At 39.0% G+C, this 14,026-nt stretch overlaps 1 protein-coding gene across 1 annotated transcript in view; it reads left to right on the top strand.

Moving 5' to 3' along the window:
* The window catches only part of MED13 (mediator complex subunit 13), a 124,862-nt gene that overhangs the window by 94,792 nt on the left and 16,044 nt on the right, over positions 1–14,026 (top strand). The window contains 7 exon segments of the mRNA XM_017875238.1: positions 337–498; positions 4,784–5,007; positions 6,380–6,569; positions 7,574–8,036; positions 10,360–10,579; positions 11,533–11,724; positions 12,216–12,439. Of these exon segments, the coding sequence (XP_017730727.1) occupies positions 337–498; positions 4,784–5,007; positions 6,380–6,569; positions 7,574–8,036; positions 10,360–10,579; positions 11,533–11,724; positions 12,216–12,439 (1,675 nt within the window).

Below are 14,026 nucleotides of genomic sequence, written 5' to 3'. Positions count from 1 at the left end.
ATACCTACAGCACCAAAACAGCCACCATAAATGCAAAAAGAAAGAAATTTATTTGACTAATTTATAAATTTGATTAATCAGCTAATGAATGACTTTTTATGGAGATAAGTTACAGTAGCTTTTTATTGTATGTCTTCTTGGTTGTAAGCATCTAGAAGAACCATTTCTACAGATCATCTGATAGAACTTAATACAGTTCTCTGCACAAGCAAGGGTTTAATCTTCTTGATGCAGAGCAGACCTGAACTTCCCTATATGTGTTTTGTATTATCTTAAAATTTTATTTGTGTTGGGAATAGCAATTCTTAATTACTTTTTTTTTTTAAATGCTTGTAGATGTGAGTATGCAGTGCTCACAGGATATACTTCGAATGCTCCTCTCTCTTCAGCCAGTTCTTCAGGATGCCATTCAGAAAAAAAGAACAGTAAGACCTTGGGGTGTTCAGGGTCCTCTTACTTGGCAACAATTTCATAAAATGGCTGGCCGAGGCTCTTATGGTAAGTAATTTATAGTGATAAATAATGACTGATTTTATTTCAGTTCTCAGATTTCTGTGCCCAACTAGAATAAGCACATGAATTTTCTTTAAATATATTTGTGGTATATTCTTAAGGCCACTGTGGTCCAATCCTAGCTTTTTTCCCCACCATTTCAAACATTCAGCTTATTCAACTCTCCAACCCCGCTTCAAAAGGAGTGGCTTCTCTTAGATCTGTTCTTGCACATAGGGGACTTTGCCTCAAGATTTTACATGAAGAAAGGGACATACTGCTAAGGTTTTGTTTTTTTTAATGGCAAAAAAATGCTTTTGTTATAAATTATTTTACAAAATTCAATGAAAAAGGGAGGCGGAGTGGGGAATGAGGGCTATACTAGTGATAAAAGGAGCTAAGGTCTTCATTTAAAAATAATTACAACAAAGAAGAAATTTGCTGGTTGTGACAAGAGTAGAAAATGAATTCTCATAATAGGTATGCAGATTTATGGTCAGCTGTGATGAAAAGACTATTCCAAATATTTGGACTATTTGTGGAAGATTATCTCTGAAAGGTGGGCTGTAATTGGAGTTTTTCAAATGTATTTGGAATAATACTTCTTGAAATCTTTGACTTTTGTGTATGGATTTGGAATGTATTATATGTGAAAGTAATGGATTTGCCTATGTTTTCCTTTTCTCCTTCTTTTAATGGCTAAATAATTTAAATCTCATTACAAAACCTCTGCCTCCTGGGTTCACGCAATTCTCCTGGCTTAGCCTCCTGAGTAGCTGGGAATATGGGTGCACGCCACCATGCCTGGCTAATTTTTTGTATATTTAGTAGAGACAGGGTTTCATCATGTTGGCCAGGCTGGTCTCAAACTCCTGGCCTCAAGTGATCTGCCCGCCTCAGCCTCCCTAAGTGCTGGGATTACAGGCATGAGCCACCACGCCCAGCCAGAAAATATATTTTAGTATAAACTTTTACATTATTTTAAAAACTAAGTAGCTGGGTGCGGTGGCTCACACCTGTAATCTCAGCACTTTGGAAGGCCAAGGCAAGTGGGTCACCTGAGGTCGGGAGTTCTTCGAGACCAGCCTGACCAACATGAAGAAACCCCATTTCTACTAAAAATACAAAATAAGCCGGGCATAGTGGTGCATGTCTGTAATCCCAGCTACTTGAGAGGCTGTGGCAGGAGAAGGAGAATCACTTGAACCTGGGAGCCAGAGGTTGCCACCAGCCAAGATCACGCCATTGCACTCCAGCCTGGGCAACAAGAGCGAAACTCTGTCTCAAAAAAAAACCAACCTAATATAGTACATTTATTTATTTCTGTGCCTTAACTGATTTTGGAGATCATTTTTATCTGCACATATAGAGATTATCTTTTTTTTTTTTATGGCTATATGTATTCATGTATTCCATTGTTCTTTACATATGATAATATATTTTACGAGTGCAGTGTTTATGAACATATAGATTGTTTCCACCATTATCATTACAGCTCTATTTCAGTAATGCACAGATCCCTGGCTTTAAAGCATGGGTGTATTTTTATTTTATTTATTATTATTTTTGAGATATGTTCTGTCACCCTGGCTGGAGTACAGTGGCACAATCATGGCTCACTGCAGCTGTAACCTCCTGGGTCCAAGTGATCTTCCCACCTCAGCCTCCCAAGTAGCTGGTACTACAGGTGTGTGCCACCACACCCAGCTAATTTTTGTATATTTTGTAGAGATGAGGTTTTGTCATGTTTCCCAAGCTGGTCTCCAGCTCCTGGGCCCTAGTGATCTGCCCACCTCAGCCTCCCAAAGGGCTAGACTGTAAGCACCCAGATGTGTGTTTCAAGAAAAAAAAAACAACAAAAAACTAAATAACTCTCTGTAATTCTGTAATACCTTTTTTTTTAAATTTATTATTATTTTTTTGAGACAGTCTCACTTTCTCGCCCAGACTGGAGTGTAGTGGCGTGATGTCAGCTCACTGCACCCTCCGCCTCCCAGGTTCAAGCAGTTCTCATGCATCAGCCTTATGAGTAGCTGGGATTACAGGCATGCCTTAACCACACCTGGCTAATTTTTATATTTTTAGTGGAGAAGGGATTTTGCCATGTTGCCCAGTCTGTTTTCGAACTCCTTGCCTCAAGTGATCCACCTACCTAGGCCTCCCAAAGTGCTGAGATTACAGGCGTGAGCCACCATGCCCAGCCCCTGTAATACCAATTTGAATGCCCACCAGTTAAAGTGCCTATTTTCCCAAAGCCTTGCCTAGCAGGTTGCTGATTCAGTGTTTGAGAGATTAAATAGTACAGACTGTGGGGATAGATTTCCTGGGTTTAAATTCCTACCCTGGTACTTCTTGTGAAATGCTAGAGAAATTGCTTAACTTCCTAATTTATGTTATTCTCATCTCTAAAATGAAGTTAATAATAGTTTCTGCCTTGTGTTTTTTGTGAGGATTAAATGAGTCAGTACAAAGAGCTTTCAACAGTACCTAGCACATAGCTTTATCATTGTTTGCTATTAATTTTAAATTGCTTTTTTTTTTAATGAGAAAGATCATCTTTTTATGTGTTATAGTTTTGTTTTGTAATCTTCATGTTCTTAACCCATTTTTCTATTAGGTTGTTGGTCATTGTCTTTTAAAAATTTTTTATTATGTTAAGAACACTCACCAGGCATGGTGACTCATGCCTGTAATCCCAGCACTTTGGGAGGCCGAGGTGGGCAGATCACTTGAGGTCAGTAGTTTGAGACCAGCCTAGCCGACATGATGAAACCCCATCTCTACCAAAATACAAAAAATTATCCAGGTGTGGTGATATGTGCCTATAATCGCAGCTACTCGGGAGGCTGAGGTGAGATAATTGCTTGAACCCAGGAGGTGGAGGTTGGAGTGAGTGGAGATTGCAACACTGCACTGCAGCCTAGGCAACAGAACAAGACTCCATCTCAAAAACAAAAACAAAAAAAACGTAAAAAACAGAACGCTTAACATGAAATCTACACTCTTTTTTTTTTTTGAGACGGAGTCTCGCTGTGTCACCCAGGCTGGAGTGCAGTGGCCGGATCTCAGCTCACTGCAAGCTCCGCCTCCCGGGTTCACCCCATTCTCCCGCTTCAGCCTCCGAGTAGCTGGGACTACAGGCGCCCGCCACCACGTCCGGCTAATTTTTTTGTATTTTTAGTAGAGACGGGGTTTCACCATGTTAGCCAGGATGGTCTTGATCTCCTGACCTTGTGATTCACCCGCCTCGGCCTCCCAAAGTGCTGGGATTACAGGCTTGAGCCACCGCGCCGGGCGAAATCTACACTCTTAATAAGGTTTTTTTCTTTTTTCTATGTTTTTAAATTATATTGTTTTTAAATGTATAAATAGGGATGGTGTCTCACTGTGTTGCCTAGGCCTCAAACTCCTGGGCTCAAGTAATCCGCCCACCTCAGCCTCCCAGGGTGCTGAGATTACAGGCATGAGCCATAGCACCTGGCCTACAGTGTATTTTTATGTCCTTTTTTTTTTTTTGAGACGGAGTTTTGCTCTTGTTGCACGGGCTGGAGTGCAATGGCGTAGTCTCAGCTCACCGCAACCTCTACCTCCTGGGTTCAAGCAATTCTCCTGTCTCAGCCTCCCGAGTAGCTGGGATTACAGGCATGCACCACTACGTCTGGCTAATTTTGTATTTTTAGTAGAGATGGGGTTTCTCCACGTTGGTCAGGCTGGTCTCAAACTCCTAACCTCAAGTGATCTGCCCACCTCGGCCTCCCAAAGTGCGGGAATCAGGTGTGAGCCACTGCACCCAGACCCATGCCAAAAGTTTAAATGCAGACCAGACGTGGTGGCTCCCGCATGTAATCTCAGCACTTTGGGAGGCTGAGGAAGGAGGATCACTTGAGCTCAGGAGTTAGAGACCAACCTGGGTAACACAGCAAGATCCCATTTCTACAAAAACTTTAAAAATTAGCCAAGCATAGTGGCACACACCTGTAGTCCCAGCTATTCGGGAAGCTGAGGCCACACGATTACTTGAGCCCAGTATGTTAATGCTGCAGTAAGGCATGATTGTTCCACTGCAGTCTAACCTGGGCAACAGAGCAAGACCCTATCTCAAAAAAATAAGTAAATAAAAAGACTTGTTTAGGAAATTCCTAACTGTTGAAAAGTCTTGATCACTGGCATTAAGTATTTTTGTCTGTAATAAAATATTTTACTCATAATGACTTCATTAACTTTTGACATTTAAATAAAAGGAGATGTCTTGTTTTTAAGTGTTTTCTTAAAATACATCTTTCTTATTTAGGAACTGATGAATCCCCAGAACCACTGCCAATCCCCACATTTTTGTTGGGTTATGATTATGATTATCTGGTGCTTTCTCCATTTGCTCTTCCTTATTGGGAGAGGCTTATGCTGGAACCCTATGGATCTCAAAGAGATATAGCCTATGTTGTACTGTGTCCAGAGAATGAAGCATTGTTAAATGGAGCCAAAAGCTTTTTTAGAGATCTTACTGCAATATATGAGGTAGGTGTTTAAAAAGAGATGACATTTTAAAACTACCTTACAATTTGTATTGTTGTATATACAGCATACTGGGCAGTTCAGTTGATTGGGACACAGTGATAATGTCAGATTAGATGTTTATTTCTCATACTAGCCAATTACATTCTTTGCTGAGTTTGACCCAGTCTGTTAGATGTGTATGCCGTGGGTCAGAGTGGCTATCTCCCTATTGGAGGAAGAAACATTGAGGGCATGTATATATATCCATTCTAATGTGGCCTTTTCTAAAACAAAGGGTAAATGTTAAATAGCTCCTCAGGAAAAAAATTACATTTACAAAAATTCTAGTCTTCTCCAGGATTTCGGGTAGTGACACTAGGCCTCACTTTCCTCATATGTAAAATAAATCTATGCTAGACATCACTAAGGTCCATTTCGGGTCTGAAATTCTTGTCCTTTCTTTTAAGTTATAATTTTCACATATCCATTACCAGGCACAATAATTGTGAATTGAAAGTGTTATGGGACATAAAGTCTTACTTTATTATTCCTTCCTTTTTCCACAAAGGCTTAGAAATTTAGTCTTTAAATTTTGATTCCTTTTACAATCTGAATGTTAGTGTGTGTTCGTTTAGCCTCCTTATAAAATTTTCCACATAATTACAAGGTATTTGTAGTGTGTTTTTAATAAATAAACATTTCCCAAAGGGTGTTATTTCGAACATTAGCTGGTAAAATCCTCTCAGAAAAAAAGTTCCATAGTTAAATAGGCTTGGGGAAACATTGTATATTACTTTTAGAGAGTCACAATTCGTACTAGGTTTTAAAGGCTTTGAAATTCTTATAGTAAAGAAGTCTTCTAAGTTTGCTTAATCCAATGTTACAAATTTATTTGACATTGGGCTTCTTACAACAAAAATCAGTGACTCACAAAACTAGACGGAGAGGGTATATAAATAAATTTGTATACCAATTTTTATTATGCTTTGATTTAGGGATATGTGTATTCATAATTCATGGAGTTAATGTATACCTAAAATCCTGCATTTTATGCTTACTTATTTTGCATTCTGCAAGCTTTTATTCAAATCAAATGGTTCTAGTACTATTGTTATCTAGGTGTTTTTTCATTAGAGATATTTTAATTTTGAAAAAAAATTTTAATGAATTTTCTATGTAAAAATGAAAAAAGACCTTGCTGCAACCATTTCACTCTTTGATATGTTTATTTTTTTGATGACCTACTTCTAAAAACACCCTTGATATTTTTATCATAACTGTTAATTGCAAATGGTTAAGCTTATTTTAAATAGCTTTCATGCGTGGTTTTATAATGTGTGCCTAAACACTATAATAAATTTACTAATTCTGCTTTCTGTATGTATATTTGTAGTCCTGTCGATTAGGTCAACATAGACCTGTTTCTCGACTGTTAACAGATGGGATCATGAGAGTTGGATCTACTGCATCAAATAAACTATCAGAAAAATTGGTAGCAGAATGGTTTTCTCAGGCAGCTGATGGTAACAATGAAGCATTTTCTAAACTCAAGCTTTATGCACAAGTCTGCAGATATGACCTAGGTATTGAATTTGTATTTATTGTATAAGGCTGGTGTTGGCAAAATGTGGCCTGGTCCACCAGCTGTTTTTGTACATAAAATTTTACTGGAACACAGCCATCCTCATTTATTTGTGTATTTTCACTGGCTGCTTTTGTGCTACAACATTGGAGCTGAGTAATTGTGATAGAGACTGTGTGGCTGCAAAGACAAAAGTATTTATTATCTGACCCTTTACAGAACAAGTTTGCTGATCCCTAATGAGGGATCCCATCAGGTAGGATGAAATTATGGGTTATAAATACATTTTCTGTTGCCTCTGTAGGGTCTGATGTTTTAATAACATGAAGATTCTTCATTTGTTACAGTTCAGAGATAAAATAATTTATAGTTAATCTCTACCAAACCAAGAAATAGTTCTTTGTTGTAGCTAAGAAAATGACAGCTGTTTAAGACTTGCTTGTTACATACATTTTTTTCTTTCATTCTACCCATGCCCAACTGTATTGCTTATAAATACTCTTGAAATAAATATCAGTGGACTTCCTTTAGACTTAATCCAAAGAGATGCAGAACCAAAATATTGAATCTCATTAGACATTCCTGTAATTTGAACGCCATGATAACATTATACCATTTTATATTTTAATTAGCTGCCAATGTAGTCAATATTTATTTGATTTGTGATTTAGAAACCCTTTGAATAGTTTGATGAATATTGCTAGATACCTTTTTTTTACATTTCATTATACTTAGAAAATAGAATTTTGTTACACTTTCATAGTAATCATTTCTTTAATTTTGAGTGAAAATTCTGGCTTTTTCAATTCCATTTTAAATATGTTTCTTCAGTTTCTAGAGGAAAATAGAAAGCAAATGTAGGTCACACCATTAGCAAGCAATTTAGGGGCTATAATTACCAAGAAAACATCAACTGGATTATGATTCTGTTTACACAGTAGAATAAAAAAAAGAACCAGTCGGTGACATAAAGAATTAAATTTCCTACCTGTTTTTATTCTTTAGGTCCTTATCTTGCTTCCCTGCCATTGGACAGCTCTCTACTTTCCCAGCCAAATTTAGTTGCCCCTACAAGTCAGTCTTTGATTACTCCACCTCAGATGACAAATACTGGAAATGCTAATACTCCATCTGCCACCTTAGCATCTGCAGCGAGCAGCACTATGACAATGACTTCAGGTGTTGCCATATCTACTTCAGTTGCCACAGCTAATTCAACTTTGACCACAGCTTCAACTTCATCTTCATCATCCTCCAACTTGAATAGTGGAGTATCATCAAATAAACTACCTTCGTTTCCACCCTTTGGCAGTATGAACAGTAATGCTGCAGGATCCATGTCTACACAAGCAAATACAGTTCAGAGTGGTCAACTAGGAGGGCAACAGACATCAACTCTACAGACAGCTGGGATTTCTGGAGAATCATCTTCACTTCCCACTCAGCCGCATCCTGATGTGTCTGAAAGGTACCTTTAAAAATACTGCTTTTGCAGAAATATGAAAACTATAATACTTCTTTTTTCTTTTTTTTCTTGAGACAGAGTCTCATTCTTTTGCCCAGGCTGGAGTGCAGTGGCGGGATCTCCCTTCACTGCAACCTCTGCCTCCTGTTTTCAAGCGAATCTCCTCCCTCAACTTCCCCAGTAGCTGGAATTACAGGCATGTGCCACCACACCTGGTTAATTTTTGTATTTTTAGTAGAGACAGGGTTTTGCCATGTTGACCAGGCTCAAACTTCTGACCTCAGGTGATCGGCCCGCCTTGGCTTCCGAAAGTGCTGGGATTACAGATGTGAGCCACCATGCCCAACCATGCTGTTTTTTTTGTAAATAAGACATTTTGAATGAACATAAAGTGCTTTTTTATCTTATTCTTGAAATTTTAGTTTGTATCTTTTTTTAAGACAAGGTCTCACTCTGTCACCGAGACTGGAGTACAGTGCATGATCACGGCTCACCGCAGACTCGACCTCTTGGGCTCAGGTGATCCTCCCACGTCAGCCTTCTGAGTAGCTGGGACTTACAGGCATGCACCACCACACCCAGCTACTTTTTTGTAGAGACGGGGTTTTACCATGTCGCCCTGGCTGGTCTGGAACTCTTGGACTCAGTGATCTGCCTGCCTTAGCCTCCCAAAGTGCTGGGATTACAGGCATGAGCTACCGCACCAGGTCTAGTGTTGAATATTTTATGTATAAAATTATAATGAGGACTTTACTTCATAAAATCTTTATCATAGAATTCTAGAATCTGAGGGTGGGAATTAAGAGCTTGAAAACCATGTAGTCCAGATACCCATATGACATTTGAGTCTTCTGTGGCATAATTGTCAAGTAGCTTTGCCTCTGCAAATCACTCTAGTGATTGAGAAGTCACTGTTGACCCAGTCTATTTAGAGGCTTTAGAGTCATACTAAAGTTTGAATCTCAGCTCTACCATTTAGCTGCTTTGTGACTTCGGGGAAACTCTAACTTTCTGAGCATGTTTTCTTATGTGTAAGATGAGAGTAATATGATACAATATGCATTAAGTACTTTACACAGTGATTCCAAGTTATTTATGGTGACAGGAATGATTATGACAGCTCTCATTCCCTTTATGATGAAGGTTTTGGGTGATCTTCCCTTTTGATTTATAGGCTAGGTTAACCAGAGCTTAATTATATCTGTCAGCTATCCAGGATGCAGTTGTGCCCAAAATTACACTCATGTGGGTAAAAACAAATCATTACCCAGATTGATCCACCCCTCTTGAACATATGAATAGATTTGAAGTGTAAAAAAAATCAAATCACCCATCGAAGAAGGAAACTTGTTCACCATTGAAGCTGTAAAATATGAAATAAATGTATATAGTCTAAAAATAGGACGAGATTAAGTGGTTCATGCCTGTAATCCTAGCACTTTGAGAGGCTAAGGCAGGAGGATTGCTTGAGACCAAGAGTTCAAGACCAACTTGGTTAACATAGTGAGACCCCCATCTCAAAAAAAAAAAACATATATATATAGTCTAAAAATGTACTAGAACATTGAATGAGTCTGGAAACGTGGTTTCTGGAAACGTGGTTTCTTTCTGGCCTCGCTCTACCTGTAGCCAACTTTATAAATTTGGGAAGCTATTTGAGATAGTCTCAGACAAAGAGACCTATCTTTGTCTCAGTTTTATCCCTTAAACTCTAAGCAATCTTTTGTATCTAATACTCTATGGTTTTAAGAATTCTTTTTTTCTTTTTTCTTTTTTGGTAAATTTAAGGCAAGACCTCTTAAGGCAAGTGTCTTTATATATTGTGAAATTGTATTTACAATGTTTATGGTTCACTTTGGTGAGAAAGAAATGTCTTTCGGCCGGGCATGGTGGCTCAAGCCTGTAATCCCAGCACTTTGGGAGGCCGAGACGGGCGGATCACGAGGTCAGGAGATCAAGACCATCCTGGCTAACATGGTGAAACCCCGTCTCTACTAAAATACAAAACTAGCCGGGCGAGGTGGCGGGCGCCTGTAGTCCCAGCTACTCGGGAGGCTGAGGCAGGAGAATGGTGTAAACCCGGGAGGCGGAGCTTGCAGTGAGCTGAGATCTGGCCACTGCACTCCAACTCCAGACCGGGCGACAGAGCGAGACTCCGCCTCAAAAAAAAAAAAAAAAAAAAAGAAATGTCTTTCATTTTCAGAGAGGCTTTCTCACATCTTTCACCAAAAAAGAGGGAGGAGGGGGGTATATTAAGAACCTGCTTAGATGCTACTTCAAGCATATACAGTATAATTTTTTGTCTCATTTCTACCTTAAATTTTAGCACGATGGATCGGGATAAAGTGGGAATCCCCACAGATGGTGATTCACATGCGATCACATATCCACCTGCAATTGTTGTTTATATAATTGATCCTTTTACATACGAAAATACAGACGAGAGCACTAACTCTTCTAGTGTGTGGACATTGGGGCTACTTCGATGCTTTCTAGAAATGGTCCAGACTCTTCCTCCTCATATCAAGAGTACTGTTTCTGTACAGGTAAGAGTGATAAATGTTGTGAGTTAAAATTATGTAAAACAGTTTGATGTTGTCAGAAGTTTCAGATACTACTTTTCTGTATTCAAATTGATTATCTAAAAGCCAAGTTCTGTTATATTGATTTTACTTTAATATAGTATAAATCTTAGATAATTTATAAAAGATAAACTTTACAGTCATACCACAGTAATAATACAGAATAAAAAAAAAGTCCATTAAGTACATTAAATGTTTCTCCTGTGTTACTTTTATAAGCCAATTTTTAAATTCATGAGCCTAAATAGAAAGATACAGCACATACAAGACAGGTTGCAAGAAAAGGAGAAAGCAATTAACCATATTAAGTTGTTAGAAGAAATTTTGAATTTATTTTATAGACTTCAGGACTGGTCAGTGGCATTATTAATATAATTATTACATAGAAAATTTATAGTTTTTTTTTTGTTTTTTTTTTTTTGAGATGGAGTCTCATTCTGTCACCAGACTGGAGTGCAGTGGCACAATCTCGGCTCACTGCAACCTCCGCCTCCCAGGTTCAAGCGATTATCCTGCCTCAGCCTCCTAAGTAGCTGGGACTACAGGCGTGTGCCACCACGCCCAGCTAATTTTTGTATTTTTAGTGGAGATGGGGTTTCACCATGTTGGCCAGGATGGTCTCTGTCTCTTGAACTTGTGATCCGCCCACCTTGGCCTCCCAAAGTGCTGGGGTTATAGGTGTGAGCCACTACGCCTGGCTAGAAAATTTTAAATAGTCCTTTAGTTCAGAACCCATTGATAAAATTGGCTACTTATTCAAAGCCTACATAATAGGTAAGAAAACAATTCTTAAATTTTCATTTAAATTAGGTTTTGTTTAAATTTTCTAGTAAAAAGTTTTTAGAGTTTTAGACCCACAATTCCTGTTATTCTCTTTTGAAAGTTTAACATTTGTAATATTTGCCTACACTTCTTAGATTATTCCTTGTCAGTACCTGTTGCAACCTGTGAAGCATGAAGATAGAGAAATCTATCCCCAGCATTTAAAATCCCTGGCTTTTTCGGCCTTTACCCAGTGTCGGAGGCCACTTCCAACATCAACCAATGTGAAAACATTGACTGGCTTTGGTCCAGGTTTAGCCATGGAAACTGCCCTTAGAAGTCCTGATGTAAGTATGTTTTTCATGACCAAAGTTGTTGAATGACTATACATACTTTTTTTTTTTTTGAGATGGAGGCTTACTTTGTCACCCAGGCTGGAGTGCAGTGGGGCAGTCTCGGCTCATCACAACCTCCGCCTCCTGGGTTCAAGCGATTCTCCTGCCTCAGCCTCCTGAGTAGCTGGGATTATAGGCATGCGCCATCTTGCCCAGCTAATTTTGTGTATTGGGGGGGGGGGGTTTGTCTTGTTGGCCAGGCTGGTCTCGAACTCCTGACCTCAGGTGATTGCCCACCTCTGCCTCCCAAAGTGCTGGGATTACAGGCACGAGCCACTGCGCCCTGCCAACACTTTTATGATATTATGCAAAACTAAGTGCAATTTTTGGCTTAGCTCTCATTTTCCAATTATCTTATAATTAGGTAAATGATAATTACATTTTAAATACATATTTATCTAAGATTGTATAGTATGATAATACCTTAATTTTTTATTTTATAGAGACCAGAGTGTATTCGACTTTATGCACCTCCTTTTATTCTGGCTCCAGTGAAGGACAAACAGACAGAGCTAGGAGAAACATTTGGAGAAGCTGGACAGAAATACAATGTTCTTTTTGTGGGATACTGTTTATCACATGATCAAAGGTGGATTCTTGCATCTTGCACAGATCTCTATGGAGAACTTTTAGAAACTTGTATCATTAACATCGATGTTCCAAATAGGTATTTGTATTTCCCTAAGTATATCATATCATTCCATTTTTCATGTGTGTGAGAGTGTGTGTGTGTGTGTATATATATGTGTGTGTGTGTATATATATATAGTTTCATTTTTAATGAATAGAAAACCAGCTTGAAGGTTTTGTATATATTAAAATATTAAGATGTGGGATTGTGGGTGCTTTTTACTTTTTTCTGTAGTGAATGTTGATATTGTATAAGATAATTAAAAGTAATTATGATTATGTGAACAAAAAACATTAAGGTCACTAACTTCTGTGTCATAAAGCTTGAGGCAATTATTTTAGCTGAACTTTGTGAAAGATGTAGTTAGAAAACACTTCTGCAATTAAATGGTCTAGTAAGTATAGAACATTTAAACTTTTCTCATATACCATCTAAGATATAGCCCCTAATTAACGTAAGTTAACTTCATTTACTAAAATTGGCAATTTAAAATTTTATCATTTAATGTTAGGATGTAGCCGGGTGTGGGGGTGGGTGCCTATAATCCCAGCTACTCAGGAAGCTGAGGCAGGAGAATCACTTGAACCCAGGAGGCGGAGGTAGCAGTGAGCCGAGATCATGCCATTGCATTCCAGCCTGGGCGACAAAATGAGACTGTCTCAAAAAAAAAAAAAAAGTTAGGATGTCTTCAGAATATGATGGCCATTTTAGAATTCTTGGCAGTAAATACCATGTCCAGTTATTTGCGAAGGATATAACTAATAGGTCCCAACAGGTGAGCCTCATTTTGAGTTATCACAGCTAGTGAACGCTGAACAGGAGAACCTGAAAAGCAAATCCGTGAAATGATTTTTAGTTTTAAGATTTGGGTTCTGGCCAGGCATGGTGGCTCATGCTTGTAATCCCAGCACTTTGGGAGGCTGAGACAAGGCGGATCACTTGAGTCCAGGAGTTCAAGACCAGCCTGGGCAACAAGGCGAAACCCTGTCTGTACAAAAATATAAATATTAGCTGGGCATAGTGGCACACCTATAGTCCCAGCTACTTGGGAGACTGAGGCAGAAGGATCACTTGAGCCCAGGAAGTTGAGGCTGCAGAGTGAGCTGAGATTGCGCCACTGCACTTCAACCTGGGTGACAGAGTGAGATCCTGTCTCAAAAAAAAAAAAAGATTTGGGTTCTATTATTTATTTTCTTCCTTGTTATATAAAAGCCTGTTCTTTTTTAGGTGAGAAATTGAATATATGCAGAAATATCTAATGATTATTAGGTCTTAGGGTGCTGGGGAAGCAGAAGATAGGAACAATAATTTTATATTATTGGTTATAAACATTAACAAGTCTGGGCCGGGCACGGTGGCTCAAGCCTGTAATCCTAGCACTTTGGGAGGCCGAGACAAGCGGATCACAAGGTCAGGAGATCGAGACCATCCTGGCTAACATGCTGAAACCCCGTCTCTACTAAAAAATACAAAAAAAAACTAGCCGGGCGAGGTGGCGGGCGCCTGTAGTCCCAGCTGCCCGAGAGGCTGAGGCAGGAGAATGGCGTAAACCCGGGAGGCGGAACTTGCAGTGAGCCGAGATCGCACCACTGCACTCCAGCCTGGGCAACAGAGCAAGACTCC

Source organism: Rhinopithecus bieti, unplaced genomic scaffold (genome assembly GCF_001698545.2).
Source record: "Rhinopithecus bieti isolate Rb0 unplaced genomic scaffold, ASM169854v2 scaffold_9978, whole genome shotgun sequence".
Lineage (NCBI taxonomy): Eukaryota > Metazoa > Chordata > Mammalia > Primates > Cercopithecidae > Rhinopithecus > Rhinopithecus bieti.
This window is presented reverse-complemented; position numbering and strand designations above follow the sequence as displayed.